This window comes from Mastacembelus armatus, chromosome 7 (genome assembly GCF_900324485.2).
Source record: "Mastacembelus armatus chromosome 7, fMasArm1.2, whole genome shotgun sequence".
NCBI lineage: Eukaryota > Metazoa > Chordata > Actinopteri > Synbranchiformes > Mastacembelidae > Mastacembelus > Mastacembelus armatus.
In genome coordinates, this window is record NC_046639.1 from 21,378,690 (window position 1) to 21,398,367 (window position 19,678).

The 19,678-nt window shown below is 37.6% G+C and overlaps 1 protein-coding gene across 3 annotated transcripts in view; it reads left to right on the plus strand.

Annotated features, from left to right (window-relative positions):
- Positions 1-1,462: 1,462 nt before the first annotated feature.
- LOC113145582 (copine-9-like) overlaps positions 1,463-19,678 on the plus strand; it is a 50,207-nt gene continuing 31,991 nt past the window's right edge. For all 3 annotated transcript variants that reach the window (XM_026332460.1, XM_026332462.1, XM_026332461.1), the window contains exons 1-4: positions 1,463-1,685; positions 3,423-3,463; positions 15,761-15,807; positions 19,008-19,111. In XM_026332460.1, coding sequence (XP_026188245.1) covers positions 1,606-1,685; positions 3,423-3,463; positions 15,761-15,807; positions 19,008-19,111 — 272 coding nt within the window. In that variant the 5' untranslated portion in view covers positions 1,463-1,605. The remainder of the gene's footprint in view (positions 1,686-3,422; positions 3,464-15,760; positions 15,808-19,007; positions 19,112-19,678) is intronic.

Sequence of the window (19,678 nt, forward strand, 5' to 3'; positions counted from 1 at the left end):
GCTCTCAGTTTTCCATCTAATTCTCACTGGAAACCTAGTCTCCTATGGTTCATTGCTATAACTAGGTTAGACTTTCATGGGGCCCTGGGTTAAGAAGTGCTGTTTAGCCCCTAATGACTCCTTCACCCAACCTGCCATTCTTTAGCAAATTCTTACTTGTTATACTTCAAGTGCCTGTTAACTGCAGTATGTTCACATCTGGTCATGTATCTTGTATCATGTCTCAGACTTACAGTAGTGCTTGTTACCCTGTGCACGCTGCTGCTGCTGCACTCTAATTACACAATTACAGTGCAGGTCAGTGTTTATAATTGTTTGATTTTTTTTTATTTAATTACTACTATCATGTCCAGTTTATATTTTTATACCATTATGTCCAGTCTTTGTAAAGTTGCATACCTTTCTGTTTCTGAGACAAAATGGTATGAGAGCTGTGTCCAGGATGCACAGCAATGACACTTTCTTCGTTTCACCAAAGGTCAATTGCACAGCAGCTTTTACTGAAACAGGCTGTTTGGAGTTCATCGCCATAAAAGCCCCATTACTCATGAGCCACACGGTGTAAAAACAAGTCTAGCGGTTCACACACCTGACTCAAACTACAGATATATGACAGAGAGCCTTCACCAGATTTTCTATTTCTGTGTATACTGTATTTACTTCTATATTCTATATTGTACTTATTCAAATGTTGTATTTTCTGCTTGTATTTTTCTATTCTGTTTTCATTCTTATTATTTAATAGTTTTCAAGATTGTCTGTATGTAACTGAGCTACTGTGGCCAAGGAATTTCCCTTGTGGACCAATAAAGTTGATCTAATTTAATCTAATCTAAAACGTGCCTATCATATAATTGGATAGACGCTTTGAAGTAACAGTGAAGAGGCATTCATTGATTGATTGTGTGTGAAGTGTTAACTAGTCACATAAAGTCGTGATCACTTGTAATTTCATGCGTGTATGAAATCAGTGACTCAGGCTTCGGTTATGCATGTTTGCCTTTATCAAGTGTCTGCCCCTGAGGTGCGTTTCCTTTTCAGCGGATCTCAGGTTGTTGTTACGCAGCAAAGACATATGATGTGATGATAAACGACTTCTGTAACTTAATACTTGTTGGTACCACAAGATAGAAAATGTATGGCATGTTAGCAGATACTGAGCGTAAGGACATGCGCGCTTTTCAGGACTGGGAATTGCTAATATTTACTCATTTTGTACATTGGAACATCAACGATGGCGTTAACACCTTAACTAACAAGTGACACAAAGGTGGGTGGGGTTGGAGAGACAGCACCGTGCTGTTGCCGGTGCCTCCGGTTGGCTGCGCTCTCCTCCTCCTCCTCGGCACCGGACAGACACGGGGAGCGCACCGTGGACGCACGAAGGATGGATCAACTTTAAATCTGCCTCACAACTTTCCCCGCGTCTCACTGTCTTTCAGCCCGCTGGTGTCTCTCCCTCCTCGCCTGCCCTGTTTGTTCCAGGGGTGAAAATCCAGGGGGAGATCTCGGCAATGGATTTACTGCGATCACGATCCTGTGGTGAATGAACAGTTTTTTTTTTCCCTCTTTCTTTGCGGATGCTCATTAGCGTCTTTAGCCGAGATGATGGCATCAATAGGGGAATTCGATCCTCTCAACACCAGAGTCCCTGCAACTAAAATAGAAGTCACCGTGTCGTGCAGGTAAGGTGCTACTCTCATTGATACACGAATATATTTCAGTTTAAACCCCAAATGAAAGTCTGTAATTTGACCAGCATCATGTTAAATTTATCGGATTCACAGTCAAGCATCGTCACATCATTAAGTTAGATGGATGTGTGCCGTGAATGTCACTGCTGTGTAGTTATAAATAACAGGTTATTTTCTGATGTGTTTTTCATGTAGGCTAAAAATACATTTTGGTAACGTTTGGAATGTGTTTTTTGTTTTGTTTGTTTTTAGCTGCCCAGTGAATTTGTATGAATGAAAAGACTGAGGCTATCTGTGACACACACATACTGCAGAAGGTGCATTTGGTATTTCCCAGACCCCTCAGTGTGTTTCTCTCCTATGCCTGACCTTTTGCTTTCTGATGCTCTTTGCTCGTATATAAAGGGTTAAACCCACCAGCTGCCCCAGTATCCATCACAGTGATTAAAATTCTTGATTTCTGTTCATCCAGTGACCCAGAAGATTACCACTGGTATTCACTGGTCTGGTTGATAGACGATGTCTGTGAATTGTTTGTATGGCACAGTAGCACAGCAGTTTGACATAGTGATCCTGTATCTTACTGTTTTTACATAAAATATAGGAATACAGTCAGTCATTATTTTCAGAAAACATTTTAATTGTAATTTAAAATTCTTAAACAAAACAGCAACTAAATGTGTCTGAATTTACTGTTGCTGGCTTTCTTAGCTGCTCTGCATATTGACTGACTGGCTGACTGGCTGAGCTGTAACACTCAGACTGTCAGCCTGCCTTCATGGTGGTATGCTGACTGTCTTTCCAGACCACTCTTGAATAATGGATGGCTGTGACTCGTGTGTGGTCCCTCCTGATATTAGCCTGACTGGAAGTGACCAGACATGAGTTAGACAGACCTGGGAGAAACATTGTGCACAAATGAGCTAGATGATGAAGTTATGATGTTTTCATTTCATCCCAAAGATTCAAAACTGCAAAATTGCATTTCAGATGGCTGAACTGTATTCACCAAGTACACACCATGATTTTGCAGAGCAGTGGATTGTAATTTATGGTATTTTCTATCTTTTTTGCCTTGAATCATTGGATTATTGGAAGACTGAGTAATAACTTACACAATGGAAAATTCTAGCTTAATATAAAGGTTTGAAGCAGGGAGAAACTCTTTGCCTGACTCTAAAGATAATAAAATCTATGTGCCAGCTCCTTTACAGCTGATGAATGCACACATTATATAGGTCCAATCGCACTGACCATGTAGTCAGTGGGGAGAGTATATACAATAAAACATTCTGTCCAAGAGCAGAATTTTCATCATGTTTCACATTGAACCAGTTGTTGCCAAATTAACGTGATTGAGGTTTGCACTCCATAACAATGACCTTGAATACTACTAACTACTCTAACCTTCACTGTAACCTGTGATCAGTAACAAAGCTTGTCAGTACATTTTTCAAAATTTCCAAAATGATCAAAACCACAAGGATATGGTGAATGCTACCAGATGACAATGTACAGTTTAATCAAAGGTATACATTTTACTAAGGTTTACACAGCAATCAACTGTGTCGATTTTCATTGTAGTTTTAATAGTTCACCTGTTTAAGCAAGAATATCCCTGCTGAATCTTTGCTAGTGTACAATATTTGGTTTACATATGCATACATGGTATTAAAACATTTCAAAAAGTGCAGAAAGGATTTTCTTTTTTTTTTTCTGTTAACACAGGAATCTACTGGATGTGGACACATTCTCCAAGTCAGATCCTGGTATGTATGAACTACTTATTGTCTCTAAAAATGCATTAAAATACTACTATTAATAGAATGTTTTTTGTTGGTCGTCATTATATTAAAGAATAAATTGTTTCATGCCAATTTCAGTATTTAACCATAAATCAGCAATTAATAGTTATTGCATTTTAAAATGTGAGCTGTATTCTGTTATGTTTTTATGTATTTTGTTTGTATTCGTTATGCTTCCTTACTGCAAAAAAAAAAAAAAAAAGGCAAACGCACATAATGCAATGTGTTGTACTCTCCTTTTGCATTGGTAAATGACGTGAAGAAGGTCAGAGTTATCAATAGGAGACTACACTGCTAATGAAACACCAGAGCAGAAAGGGAGAATAACGAACTGGGAAAAGACTAGGGAGGGCTGAAAAGTCAAGGTTGGAGAAAGGTCAGGGTGATTGGTTAAGCTTCAGTAGAAAAAAAAAAATGACAGGGAAGAGGATGTCAGAGCTGGAAGACAATGCAAGTGTTAAAAATCCTGCATATACCTAATCTAGTGTAAGAATGAATTCTACAACAACCTGTTGCCATTCAGTCCTAAATTAGGTGTCTCCCAGAAGACCCATGAGCAGTTGACATTAATTGATACTTTAAGAAGGACCCAGGAGCCACAGATGTTTACCTGGTATCATTATCTAAGCCATGTACAGTAATAATTGAGCTGCACTAACCACACGATTAAATTGACATTCTTCATCCTAAAACCTAATAAATTAGATCTTCATGGTAGGGTAGTATTCTGCTTAGACCAGTGCTACTTTGCAAGAAAATGACATATATAATCAAATAAAACACACTAGTTGCTCATTTAATTAAATGCTATCATTTAATCTAAGCTTTTCTGTTTTATGTTTTATGTAATATACATAGGCCTACATGTGCATAATATATACACAGTAGGTGTCATAATTCTTGCATCTTGCAAATGTCCAGCAGGTGTGAAGCAGCCCAGCATTTCATAAGCCTGGACTATATTTTTTAAAATCCTGACTAGGTTGAAAATGGAGAGAAGAAGATGGACTTCACCGATTTCTGAACGTAGTAAACATGCACCAACATAAAACAGCTGCATCCTGCTACATGATAAACTAAATGATAAAGTTATTTAAATGTTGTCAAGTATTAGCTAATGCCAATTTTCATGCAAATATTACATTTATTTAAAATTAAAATTGCTCTTTGACAGTGGTATAGATAGATGGATTTATTAGGGGAACTGGATATGGTGGCATCACTGTTTGCTGCCAGTTTCCCCAGTGGCCAGTTGTGGTATTGCAACCAAAAACTGCCCTGCAGTAAAGAGAGTAGTTTCTGTGTAGAATACAATTTTTAAAATGTTGTAAATGCATATATGACAGAGGTAATACATGTTCATCAATCCCATAAATTATGTCAAAGCTTGGATGTTATAGTAACGAAATGGAAGGTGGTGGATAGTTCTATGCAGAAGCTGGTAAAATTTTATGGTACAACAGCACATGTTGTTACTGCTTTTATGACTGTTAAATGAACTTTTTTTTTTTTAAAACATTTTTCAGATTCTGGTGTTCATGGATGCTTGCTTTGGTGATCACTTTGAAATGCATACAGACGTTATACAGATATTGCATTTTCTAGAGAAACCAGGTGTGCTAAAGTCTCATGATCTTGTGTGTTGACAGGCTAGGACTAAGACAGGAGTCTGAAAAAAAGTTTTAAAAATACAAGGACAAGCGCTGCATACAAAGTACCTTTAAATTGTATTTTGAGTGGTTTGCAGGTGATGTGCTTTATGTCTTGATAGTAAAAATGGCCATAATTAAGCTGTGAGGACATTATTGCCACATGTTTTCTAACCACCTGCTGTGTGCGCACCCTGAATTTATAAATCTGTCTGTAAATTATGGCAACCAGAGAATCATCTATATGTTTTTGTGGAATACTTGGCAGAGGACGGCAATTAAAAGACAGATGTACTGGACAAAAGAGAAACAAACTTTAGAGTGACAGGTAATAATAAAGAGAAAAACAGAATGATGCGGGTAATTGTTGGTTGCATTGTAGAAACGGAAGATGATAGCTGCGGTGATTTAGTCATTTAGTGCAACCATAAAACTTTACTGATGAAACTAAACTGCCTGTTACAAGGGATCATCCAACACACTTTTCAGAATTTCTTCAGGTCGAGCTGTGTTTAAATCTAATAAATGAAAAATATTGTTTGGCTTCACTGACGTTTAGAAATTATGTCATTGAATAGAGTTACAGACAAGGCAATATAAAAAATTGTGAGAAAGTGTTTTACTTAGAAATTTGATGACAAGCCTGAGTGCATTTGTACATCCTGCACATCTTCTCTGCACCTGGCAATCCAAACTGTTCTGTTACAAGTTTGGCTGTTTATCCCTTTTGCCCTCCTAACACTAATAATTTCTAGCTGTACCTTCAGTATAGTACTTTTGAGAGCTTTTTCAGACATGTTACCCCAAATCAGCCAGACTGTCTGGCTTTAAATGCGTTACACAAATCACAGCTGGAGAGCACAGCTGTCTTACTCCACGCGCCCAGGCTGATCTTAAGGCCATGGTGATAATGTGTGTTTCTGGCCACAGATGTGAGAGCTGCCTGATGAGTTAGTGGGCTGCAACCAGTACAGACAGGGAGAAGTGGTGCATGAGCCTTTCCTTCAGTCCAGGCAACAGATGTTGCAAAGTGCACTACAGCTGGAACATGTATTAGGATAGACACTATTAACAATTGTAGCTTAAGCAGCACAAACAGCCCAGAGAAGAGGACTGGTAGAGATTCCAGATTTAAAGTTTTGTTTTTGTTTTTTACAATGAGCCTCCTACCTTTCTGTCCTTTCTGGGCCCCAGGAAATATCAGAACAATAGAACAGAAACAGGAAACTACAAATCAGAATTTAATCACTGAAAATTGCACAGTAAGAGTTTGCTGTGCAGCAATGAAAGTATTGTGAATTGAAATATTTGCATTAATCTGTATCTCATAAGTGCAACAGGAGAAAAACTGTATGTGCAGAATGAACTTGGTTGGATGTGCAATATTAAAAGTAGAGCTAGACCAATAAATCAGTCTGGCTCATATAAACCTGTTTCCATTTCCATATTAAACTTTCTTGTGGTTCTCATGATCTTGTTTTTCTGCTCTGCCTGCTGTGGTTTCATACAGTGTAATGATATAAAGTATAATTTTGCACCACCTTGTGAACTGTTGCCACTTTACTTGATTGACTCCAATAAGCACATAACTTAACTTAAAACATAATCACTAAGTACTTTCATGTATGTCAAGAATCTCCTGTGAAGCACTAAATACATTCACATTTATTCCCATTACATTCATTGGAGTGCAGGAGATTACCTGGCAGGTTTCTTTAGAAGATTAAAGATGCACTTTTGGTTGTTAAGAGGGATGATGGAATTATCACCAAGATACATGAGTTGTCAAAACCTCCTACATAGTATTAGAAACTACTTTTTGGAGTATTTTGGACCCTTTAAAAACCCTTTAAATCTTCACCTAACTGATACTGTATGTTCACATGTCCAGCCTTTAGGAGAAAGAACACTGAATTTAAAAAAAAAAACTCAGCTTTTGGTTATTTGGCCACAAAGTTACAGAACATGAAAGCAAATTGTTGCTGTTGCTGGAAAGAAGTAAATATGGTTGCAGTGTGGGTGCCACACAGGAGAGAGAAGATTGACCCTCTTAATCAGTGAAACAGTCTATTCCCACTTCTCATCTAATTGCTTTAATCATATTATACACACTTAATCAGCGCTACATGGCAGGACTACTGAATGTGCTAAATATAGTAACTTTCCAGGACAGAGTGCAAAAATACAAAATATACTGTCAAGTAGAAGGCAAGTTAATAACTGTAATCTCATTCAGAACCAAATAGTAAAAATCAGTAAGTGCATCAGCTGCATCATAATGGCACATGAGGTGTTTGTTTGGTCCATCGAAGAGACTTTTTGATTGTGAGACTTTATCAAAGAAAGGGGAGGAGTTATGCAAAATTATCATTTTTATTGTTGTTTTCAGCAGGAGCACCCATCTCGGTATGGTGTACCTAGCCCTGAAATGCCTTGTACTTCGGCCATTTAATTTTTTTTCAAGATGTTATCATCTCAAACCTAACTGTGTGTTGTAACATTTAACATGTAGCTGCTGTTACCTGGCAGCATGTTACATTTTGTTGTTTGGTAGCTATAGTGTTTGTGTGATTTGCTGTAGATCATCTGCTTAATCTGTGTAAGTGAAACCAGGTTTGCATCATTAGGTCTTCTAAGCATTAGGTGAATGGGTACCATTTCATTATGGAAGAAAGGTAAAACTGCCCTGAAGTAAATTAAATTCTGGTGAAGTTGGTGCACTAATGGGTTTGTGTGTGTGCCTGTAAATAAATTGTGACGTCATTTGTAATTTTGCTTTGTGTGTTAGTCTGTGTTTTTTAGTTGTTAGTCTTTGTTTTTTTGCTAACCTGGTAGAAGAAGCTGAGAAGGTCAAAGGTCAGTCACAGGTTGGTGGTGGGAGAGAGCAGGTTAAAGAAGGTTTTTTTTTTGTCTTAACATTTTCTAAATTTTCAGCTGTACCATGTTTTTAATCAGCTTGGTCCTTTCCAAAGTATGAGCTTTTCACCAAATATTTAAAATACTGAATCTGCCTTGAGACAGAGAGAGAATCTGAGCTCCTGAGAAATACACTACAAGTAATGAGAGACCAAGTCAGAAAGCCAGTGAGAGACTGAGATCATTTGTGCATATATTATCAAATGGTTTTTATGGATTAAAGCTAGTGATCAATAACACATCACAGTACAGGGACCATTTGGGACACATTTGGAAAAATAGAAAGAAAGCAGAAGTTGCAGACAGAACTTACAATTTTGTACACTTTATATCAAGATGTTATACCAGTTGATTCAGGTAATTATTCACTCTCATAATTACCTCCAATGAGAGTCTCGTTTCAGTGGAGTATTGGATCACTCCTTTCTTATTTTACCTGCTTCTGTTTTCTGCCGTGTTGTCCTGTGTTCACCTCCTTAGAGTTTTAGTCATCCACAGTTTTGAGCCAATAAGTGTGTGTGTATGTGGCTGTATGTGTGTGTGTGTCCCAGCTTTGTACAAGAATGTGCCAAGATACCAAGGCAAGACCCTGCTGCACTTCTCCTTATCTAATTTATTGATGACTCAGAGTTTGTCCTTGGGGATGTTGTATCGCGATGCCTGGCCATTGTGTAAATTAAATTTGAGTTTCTCTTACTCCATCATCAGATTACCTGATGCCTCTCTGTGTCCGCCCACACATGGGGGATGTATAACTGCAATCAGTGTGCATTTTTGTCTGAAGTGAAGAACCAGAAAGCTGGCTTGCACAGTGGACTGTTACTGGTATTTTACAGTACGTGGACATAAGCAGAAACACTGAGAGCAGTAGCTAAACATGTGAAAGGACATAGTTCCAGTACAGTGCTTTTCCTTTTTGCAAACGAGAAGGCTTCTAGTTCTTTTCACTTATTCTTTCTGCTCTTATGCCGGGTTACACTGGAAGCCCTTTTTAGTCACTGCTTTAGGTTATAACTATCTTTGTATTATGAATTTAATATGCTTTGGAAAGACCATGAACTGCAGACATGACAGTATTCAAGCTTGCAGCTTTCAAATCTATCCTTGGTTTTCAATTCTTCCTCCTGTCTCAGGCTCGTCTCATTCTTGGCCAATGCTCTTGCCCTTTACATTGTTTGAACTTGAATAACTTCAGATTTTTGTATTTCTGCCTCCATCATCCCTGATGAATGTAATGTCAACTTACTTTTCAAAGCAATAAAAAGATGCAGTAATCAATATTTTTATAATAACAATGACTGTGACAATGAATGTGCTACATGAAAAAGATTTATTATTGATTCTGCAATTGTGGCCTGCAAAATCATGTTTTCCTCACCCTCATTTCAAGTCACAGTAGACAGTGGTGTAATTTCTGCTGAAGATGGGGTGAGCTTGTCCTGTCCACTTCTTAATATATACTTTCTGTTCTTGTACCCATAGTTCTCTTCCTTCTGACCTCCATTTTTCTGTAATATTAGTGTCCTCTGATTGTCTAATTGCCAATACAGGTGCGAAAAGAGAGGAGTTGATCAAAATATAATTTGTAATTTGTAAATTTGTTCAATCCATATGCACATTTTCTGCAATATATCAAGAGACACAGCCCAAAGACTAAGGTACAAAAGTCTCACTAATCCCACCTAAAAAGAACATAAGATTCTCTACAGATACTATAAAAATGATTTTAATAGGTGGGAAAAACTACTGAACCGAAAATGTCACTTTTTTAAATGACAGGTGTTTTATTTTGAAACAAAAGATCTTTCACACATGCATTGCTGTTGGTCATATACTTACACTGACACTTTGCATAGTCCCATTCAGTCCTGTTTTGATACTATTTGAACACATTCTATATATTAACTTAAGTGACCTCAAGCACATTGATGTTGCCCTTGGAGAGATTTATAGGAGACTCATGCATTTCCCAGAGCTGAATTCCTCCCCATTTGAACTGTAGCAGCCAAAAGAATTGAAATTCCTGCAGATATTATGGGCTGGAAGAAAAAAAAGAAGTTCTATCATTTTGTGAAACAAATGCATCAATACATTTGGCTCAAGATAAAAAATAATGGAATTCATGAGATATTTTTCTTCTCATTCTCAATAGCTTTAACTGTACTTCCTTCTGTTGGCACAGATTTTCTTCCACTGAAGTCACCCTTCTGCGCTTCAAAAAGTATAATTTCCAACTCCAATTCCCATTGAAATATAAAACGAATATGATTTTCAAAAGCACTATGAAAATCACTGACATTGTATAATGATCATTTTGAAAGTTTAAGAGAAGTCACTGTAAAAATGGAGATGATCTTTTAGTTGCTTCATGTTCTCACTGCAGCACCTGAAGCTACACACAAGTTTTATCTGGTTCTTTTATTTCTATCCACCACTATCAGGCTCCCATATGAACCATCCCACTTCTCTTATGTAACATCATTTGCTGGTGGAGTACTTTCACTTTTCATCCACATGCATGGGTGTTTCAGTCCATTAAAATCTGTAGGCAGGACGGCCTCCCTGCTCTCACCAGCCCAGGAGTATTTAAAAGTAAACACAATAAGTATATTGAATCAAATATGAATATTCTTTGCAGTCTCATTGTTAGGTTAGTGAGTCACAGTTATTAAAATTTACACACTGTTATTTCCTGTACATTTATGTTGTGTCTGCTTGAGGATTCTGACTCATCAGCAGGTAGGAGGTAATGTTTTGTCATAGCACAGCAGGTGTGATTTTAAGAGTTTGTTCCTTGTCATGTTCTGTTTTCATGTCTGCTTTGGTGCTCATTTGGTAAATTTCACTCTGTAAGATGATTAAGGCTGTTTATATAAGATTCAGATTTCAGTTATTTTTGAATGTATATTACTTTTCCAGAGGTTTTTTTTTTCTCCTTTTTTTTCTTTCCTTGTGGGATTTGTTGCTTGAAATAGATGTTTGTGAAAACTGAGTAGTAGGAACATGAGGAGCATAATTCAAGTTCTCCTTTGATAGGCAGGTCAATTATAATGCAAAACAGGCAGAGTGGTGGAGGTAAATAAAGACAAGGCCTGATTTATACCATCTAAATTAAGGTCAGTGGTCTCTAATTAAGCCAAAGGTCTTCTAATGAGATTTGAGGAAAGAGTGAGCAGCTTATGATGATTCAGATGTTCATGGTCATCTACATGACACCCACAGCATTTACTAACCACATTTACTTAAAAAAAGCAAATTTAAAAAAAATAAGTGTCATAGTTACAAATTCAGCTTTCCATTATGAGCATGGATATATATGTTTGTTTATAAGTGCAACCATATAATTTAATAAAATAAATAATTTAATGGTTATTAGTTTGGTTTGCTAAAGTCTCTGGTTGCCTCATGGTCCTCTGTTGCATTCACACTCTCTCTAATTAGTATTTTTCTGTTTTTTTTTTTTTTTTGACTGAAGAACTAGTACAAAACAAATAAGTATTTGCAGTATTTTTTCTTTCAATATACTGGATAATATTAGGGCAGGATGTGCAAAAAGAGGGACATTAGAAAAAACAAAAAATGGTATATAAGCATATGTACAGTATGTAAACATGTATACATTTGTTAAAATAACTGTCTGTACCTTGAGTCTATAGTATGTATGATTATGAATTATGATGATGCTGTTCATTTGGTTATTTTCCAGTGAGATATCATTTTGGCACACGTTGTGATCCCATGCCTCACCCACCCCTGCGATCAGATTGATAAAATGTAGTGAATCACAATCAAACCACAAACTGTCACATTTTTATTTCTGTTGTTTTTAACAAACAAGAGATTTTGTAGTGTTGATACCTTCATCATATTTTTGAACTCTGATCAGAACCATGCTAGTTGTTTATTTTGCTGCCAGACACACAAAACTGGCATTGCTCTTTTCTCAAGCTCTTGGAAAGACAAATCAGCTAAAATGTTGGTCTTAATAGTACATCATATTAACAATATACTATCTGCAACTGTATCTGAAGAGAGTGAATACTGGTCTTACATACAGAAGTAAAAGTAAAACAGAAAGACCACACCAAACACTGGAACTTGATGTTGACAGTCACGGACTCAATACCATCTCAGTGAAGGGTGACACCATCCTCTTTGTTATTATAGCATAGGTATTTCTGATTTAGGCTCATAAGAAGACAGGATATCCCCAGAAAAAAACCTGCCTGGTGCTAGATAGCCCCCTGTATTGGACCCTAGCTGTGCAGCTTTGTCATAGCTATTCCAGTAAGGTTCAAGAATTTGTCTCCAAAGGTTCTTGGCTGTCCTGTCTTATCCCTCTCCTGGCAGCAGATCAATAGATTAGCAGGGCTGTATGCCTGCTCTCTCACCTAAATTACTGTGTGAGAAGTGTATCTGTGAGGGATTTCACAGTCAAACCCTAAAACCTAGCCTTTCATCTCCAAATGAAATCTGTCACCACCTGACTGCTTTAGTCTCAGATTTCTACTATGCTTTAATTTCCTAAATAATCATCTATCTCATCACCTTCACTTCCTCTTCTTTCATAACCCTCCTTTTTTATCGCTTTCCATTTTCTGTTCTTCATTCACCGTTATACTTTCCGCTTCTCTTTCATATTCTATCATGTCGTCCTTCAGTACTCTGTTTCCAGTGCCATCACCCCACTGTCCCACGTTTCTGCCACTTGACCACCTCTCCGTTTCACCTCACAATGAGCAGCTTGTGCCATCAGCCTGTAAGTAAGCCTGTGGCGATCTGTCTCTGCCTACTAGCTGATTATATTTTCCTGCAGTGCAAACCCAGCAGTCAGGCAGCAAGAAATCCCCAGTTAACTGCTGCTGTCAGCTCACCTGGCAGTAGCTAGATGAATACAAAAGTACTGTAGCCACCATTTTCAATTATGCTCAACAGGAATTTAAAAATTGAAGAGAAACAAATATTTGTTAGTGTGTGCTTGTACATATGTAAGCATTGATGTTGGAGATGTTGTTTACTCCTTGTAGCAATAAGTTCAAAATATTACTTGGATGTGTGAAAGTACATGGCACTGAAATATTTATTGGCCGTGAGGTTCACATATTGTGATTTGACTTCCTTTGCCTTTTTTGGTTAAAGTGCCCCTCTGGACCAAAATAATATATATGTGTGTATGTATACTGTATATATGTGTGTGTGTGTGTGTATGTGTATGTGTATATATATATATATATATATATATATATATATATATATATTTGTCTAAAGATTTTGCAGCATATATTGGTTATGGGCTACTGTAGAAACATAGCGCCACAACATGGCTGCCTCTGTGAAAGGTGGCCTGTTCCCGTTATAGATTTAAAGGGCTCATTCTAAGTTTAAGAAGATGCAATGGCTGGTATTTAGTGTGACAAAGTTTAATTTGCTTTAAGCAGTGCAGGCAGTGACTGAATCATGTTTTCCCCTTGGGCATTAATGTTGATGTACTCGCCACTGAGCATGAGTGAACTGCTGCCAATGCCAGCTCTTGCACTGTACATACCTCACAATATCCCCCATACATGCCTACCTGCTGTGCATATGCCAAATAACAGAAAACATTTAAGCAATTTGGGCACAGGAGATATTTTTGTGGTGTCATTTTATGACAAAAACAGCTGTGGCAAAAACAAGAAATGAGATGACATACTTATGCATAAGGTTACATAGCCTCATACTAATGAGAAGTTGAAGTCATTTTTACTGGTTTCCCCTAAATGTGGAGCTTTATGATCTTGCCATTGTACGTTACCTTTATTTGATAATTGCCTGGATATAGCTTAGCAGGTTCACAAATTATTACTATGAATAATTTTATAATATGTGTATTATAAAACCAGTGTTTTGTATAATGTCTTTGTGTGTTTGGGACATCAGTCTTATACAGTGTGCCCACATCCAGAGAAGACATGGGGACACATACAGTGATGTGGGGGTGCCCTTTTACTTATAAAGCCATTGCCTCTTGCAATGTCAGTGCACATATCTGTCAACTGGAAATCCATCTATACCATGCAACTGCAGAACTCTTTTTACTGTATAGAGCTAAGCTGTAGATTCACAGAAGAACTTCTTGTATTTTGCACTTAGTTTTGATTCATTTATGTTCAGGGTCACCTGCAGCCAGGCTATTGTCAAGAGTTGTAGTTGGGAATAGGGTTCACAGACAGTGGAATGCCTTGTGATTTGGTTGCTCCATGGGTGACCAGATGGGCCCTTTTCATTCTCAGTCACTTTCTATAAAGTAGGTAATCAGTCTGGCTCTTCAGACATGGCTGACACTAAAGTAACTTCAATGCAAATTAGTCCAAGCAGGCTGGGCTAGTTCAACTCTGTAACCTTGAGGAAAAAACAAGGTCCTGACAGTCTTAAATAAACAGACATGTTTTCTGCTTCTTCAGCATAATCTTTTTCAGTTGTTGGGCAGAGAGACCACTGGGCTATGACTGATACAAAAAGCTATAATCTCTGTGTATTTATTATGTTTTCTTTTCTGTAATTTAATTGGTGGCGCACATTCACAAACCTGTAGCTCAGATTTTCCAAACCAATTTAAGCAGTGTAGGATACACTTTCTGTATGATTTGCAGTGTGATTGTTTTCCTCTAAAGACACTGTGTCTAAAAGGTTCTCTGTCTGCTGCCTTATCTCTCCCCTGTTAATTGCTCATTAGGAAGGAAAATGTGGTTTTAATTGTCTTCTGGTCCAGACAGTCTGAAGTTCATTAGAGCTAATATCCAAACTTCACAGAGGCACAAAGGGACTGATGGCACCTGTCTAGACACACACAGCAACACTATTATAACATCCCCTAAGACCCTTTACTGAGAGTTGTTTACTTTTGTATGTACATATGTGTGTTTTATCACATTACACAATATGATAAATTTGGGGGCTGTAATTGGGCTGCCTCTGAAACTATTGCATGTTTATGATGTTGCACTCATATTTTTTATCAGATGAAATGTAATGTGCAGTGAACAATCTCCAGAAAGATTTTAAGAGGCTCTGGCCATGCTAACAGCTTTGTGAAAGGGTTGCATTGTTCACTGTCAGAGAAAAGTGAGCACCCCAACTGATAGGAGTCATAATTATACAACTGCTGGAAGGCCATGTCATTTGAATGTAAACATATTGTCTTGTGGCACTTGCTGAAACTAATAATTCTGTTCATTGGATGACAGCATTAAGGCCCAGACTGTACTATTTCATCTAGAATAATGAAATATACATGGCAATCTGCTTTTTGTAATTATAGATGTTGATAGCTACGGAGAGGCCTGGCTGAAGGTGCTGGCAGCATATCTGAGGCAGAAAATATAGATGTTGATTACGTCTGCACTGCTATGAAAATATACTAGCTGGAAATACCACAACAAATATATTGTGTTAATATTTATTCACAATGCCTTTTCTGCCTCACTATCAAGAATGTGTTCATTGTCATGTTCATTATTATATAGTATGTACTTAATTGTTCCGAACATCTTATTCTAACAGCGGTTTTTCAGGAATAATTGACTTTGTTTTTGACTTTGGGTTTTCTTTCCTGAATGTTTTAAGGTCCTGCAGGTACCAACACAAAGAAAATCAGGTTAATCAAAACTGAATCCTAATGTTCCCCATTCAACAACATCTTCTCTTTCCTTTCCAGTGGTTGTGTTGTACTTGCAGTCTGTGGGAACCAAAGAGTGGAGGGAGGTGAGTTAAGAAACCTCTTTCCCCAGTATCACTATTCAATATCTCTGCCTCATGTTTGTTTTGTAAGAATGCTGTATATGATACCTGATGCTAGTGACTTTGAGTTCAGGCTAAGGGAAGGGCAACTTACTGTAAACCCCGAAGAACACTATCGTAGAAAATTGAAAATGTCAGCCTCCTCACTTGCCGACACAGTTATAATCACTGTCTGGGATTGATTAATGTAAGAGAATAAAGCTCCACATAACTTAATGATAAATTAACAATAGAGGTTACAGAATAAATAGATAAAAAGCATCTCATTATACCATGCTTCTTATGTTAGACAAGTATTCACATCATGACTGAGGACTGGGAGAACTGTTTCTAGTTTCATTAAATATTTCATTCATGGCTGCTTCTTTGAATTCCCTCCCTTATTCTTTTTTCCAGCATGTCTCCTTAGCCAGCACACATGTTTCAATGTCATCTCTTAGCTTGATTTGCTGCCTGTGGCATTCTGCTTTAGTTGGTGTATTTACCCATTTGCAGATTCAGAACCAACACAGGTGTGTCTGTGAGGACTTTGCCACCACTGATCCCCTCACTTCAAGACACCTCACATCTCTTTATTCCATGTGACAGGGCTTAATCAAAAACACGGCATGAATTGCACTGCAATCAACAGAGTAAACATCTTGCTGCCAACCAAACACATTTCGACACCATGTGCAGATAATTTTGCTTGAATAGAAAACTGACAAATCTTTTGTCTGTTTTTAATCATGATTGTCATCATGACTTGTCATCATAATAATTTGTGAGTGCAGGTTTGCCCTTAGCAGGGGAAATAGTTTCATTCCTACATAACAATCAACCTAAGCTATAAATAAAATTAGCTTCATAATATCAGTATATCCTCTAGGTCCAGTGTCCCCAGCTATCCATATTTCACCTTCTGCTGTGGAGTCTCTTTTGTGGTTTGTGTTAGTTCATTGTTATTGTGTGTTTATTTTTTTTGCCTTTTTAATGCACCAACTGCATCAGGCTGTTCACTAGATTGGTTTCTGATGAGAAGGGGTTCCATTATCCCCCGCAAATGGATATGATCCTCCACGTACTGACTCCTGCAGATCAACTGTTAACTGCACAGTCAACTCTGTCTGTGTGGTAACATGCTCTGAAACCTGAAAAGAAAAGGCCTGGTCATGTGAGCATTTAAAACAGTCACATTCTGTGATGAAACCAGTTGATTATAATAGAATTGATATGATCAGTGAAGGTTAAATAAATCCATGCAAAGTTAAACTTCAGTTTTTGGGTCTGCCTGACTTCCTGTTGGTTCCCTGCACACATGAAGGAAATAAAAAAATAATAATAATAATCCTACTGTATAGCTCTTCTACCGCTTTAAAATTGATTCACAGCCAAATACTGTTACTGAGGACTTGGCTGGTAGTCCTTGTGCCAGTAACCCTTTAGAATTATAGTAAATATGTGGTGAAGATGCTTGGAAGAATTTCACTTAGCATTTCTGACCTGATTTTTTTTTTTCCAGGTTATTTTGTTTGCACAAAAGGACATAATCATAATATCTAGATCACCTTTCTATTGAGGATAATGGGATCCAACCTAAAAACAAACACTTTACGTCTTTTCTAAGCTCATATTATTGGTTTGATGTCAATAGGGCTCAATTTTGATATGTAACAATCATCCATGCTCCAATCTGTATTAAGAAACATTTGGATAATCAGATAGTTGTGGGCTTGTTTGCCATGAAAGCTGTTTCATTATGTATTCATCTCATTCAGTGTTAAATATTGTTAAATTATTGTTTGAATTATTCTGAGCATGGATTCATCTTGATCTTGGTTTTTTTCAGGTGTGGGGTCACCATAAATTCATGGAAATCACATAGTTAAGTTCAGGGTCAGTTCACATTATTCTGCACTCTGTGTTGACCCATCCACATTTTCAAATTGAAACTAAAAAGGGTAGAGAGAATTGTTATTAAATTGCCTCAGTATACACAGTTAATGTCATGGTGAGGTTCTACTGCTGTACTTTTGCTGTAATGCCATTTATATTAGAAGAGACACACCCGGTGCCCAGACACCGGCATGAGACATACAGATTTCCTCAGCAACAATTCTTTGGAAAGCCTTTACTCTAATGCAAGTATTGTACTGTAGTCTGTATAAGCTCCATTTCATTTTGCCCCAAACACAATGAATGCAAATCTCTTACATATCAACACACAACACTGTGCACATACACAACTTCAAGCACAAATCCTTCTTTTGTGCACCACTGTTGTTAGTATTCAACTGTTATTTTGGCCTTGAGTGAGCTCTTTTGTGAGACAGTGCATTTCTGAAAACATGTTTCTTCTCAAAGGCTTATTGAAGAACAGTAAATCAAAGGATTGGGTTGAGAGATACAGTAGCTGAAAGATATACATGGTATTTGTAATATACCCATTTCATATTTTTATCTCAGTAAAGCCTATGTTCAAACCAATAATTGTCTTTCTAAGTCCTCTGCTTTCTCAAAAACACCCGAAAATGTCTTCTCCAGTAACAAATCAGTACTCTAACCTTCACCCACAGTGTCACTCTTAACCAGTAACACTTGTATGAACACAAAAATAAAAACACTGCAAGGAAATGTCATGGGATTTTCCTTTTGAGTCAATTGAGCAGGTAGGTCTTGAGGTCCAATACACCCCCTTGTAAGGTCTTGTTAATGTATAGGCTGGGGACACTGTTGATAGCGCAGATTATGTGTGCTGGGCACTAAAGACTCGAGTAGAGGTACCAAGGTTGTGGTAAGGCACTGCCAAGATCAATAGCTCATTACATGGTGCAGTCGGGCCTGGCTACAGAGGCGAGGCTGGCAGTCCACTGGGAGGATTACTGGAGTGATTGTCAGCGAGATGGAGAGACAGGCTGGCCCTGGAGGGAGACTGGGACTGGGACATAGTGGACTCGCAGGGTGAAGTGCTGGCTCTAATGTTCATTTAAAGTAGCAGTCTGATTTCTCGGGGGACACAAGATTTAGCATGCAGTGCAATGAAGCTCAGTGTGTTACAGTGTGGTCAAAGGAATTTTGTATTTTTTGATTACAGTCCTAGATTTTTCTAGCATGAGGTTAGTAAGACACAAGATGCTGACCCTTTAATAGTTACTGCTATTATCACTTTTTTTCTGTTTTTCTAGTTTGGTAGGACAGAAGTAATCGATAACACTCGGAATCCAGATTTCGTCAGGAAATTTGTCCTGGATTTCTTCTTTGAAGAGAAACAAAATCTAAGGTTTGATGTGTAAGTAGCCCGACAGTTCTCTAATTCACATTTTAAAAAAATTAATCTGAATTAATTTAATTCAAAATGTGGGGGCATCATTTGGGGAAATAGTCAAATACAGATTAAAAGTAGCCCCAGAGCGTCATCCCTGCTTTGCAAGGTCCTTTTCTATATTCAAGTCCCCCCAAAAAAACTTTTGTGCAGTAACTCATACAGCACTATAGAACATCAGGCTTTAAAAGTTGTCATGAAGAGGGCAGCACTTTCAAGAGTTTTTTTTCTCTTTACTATTTTCAGTCACTTCATTTCTCAAAAATAAATGAAAGTAAAATGGGAACTGGTGCTCAGTTAATTACGCGAATGATTACTTTGTCATGGTTCAGTTAATAGTTGACATTCTGGGAAATATGCTCGGATGAGAGGATCTCATCTTTCATGATTCTCATGTTGTTGCATTAACTAAGCTAGAAGCGAGATCTACTGGAGTTTAGCATAAAAAGTCAATGTGGCTAACCCGCCAACATTACATTCAAAATGTAATTTTTATTACCCAAAATATCAAGGTCCTCAAATTATTTTTGCAAT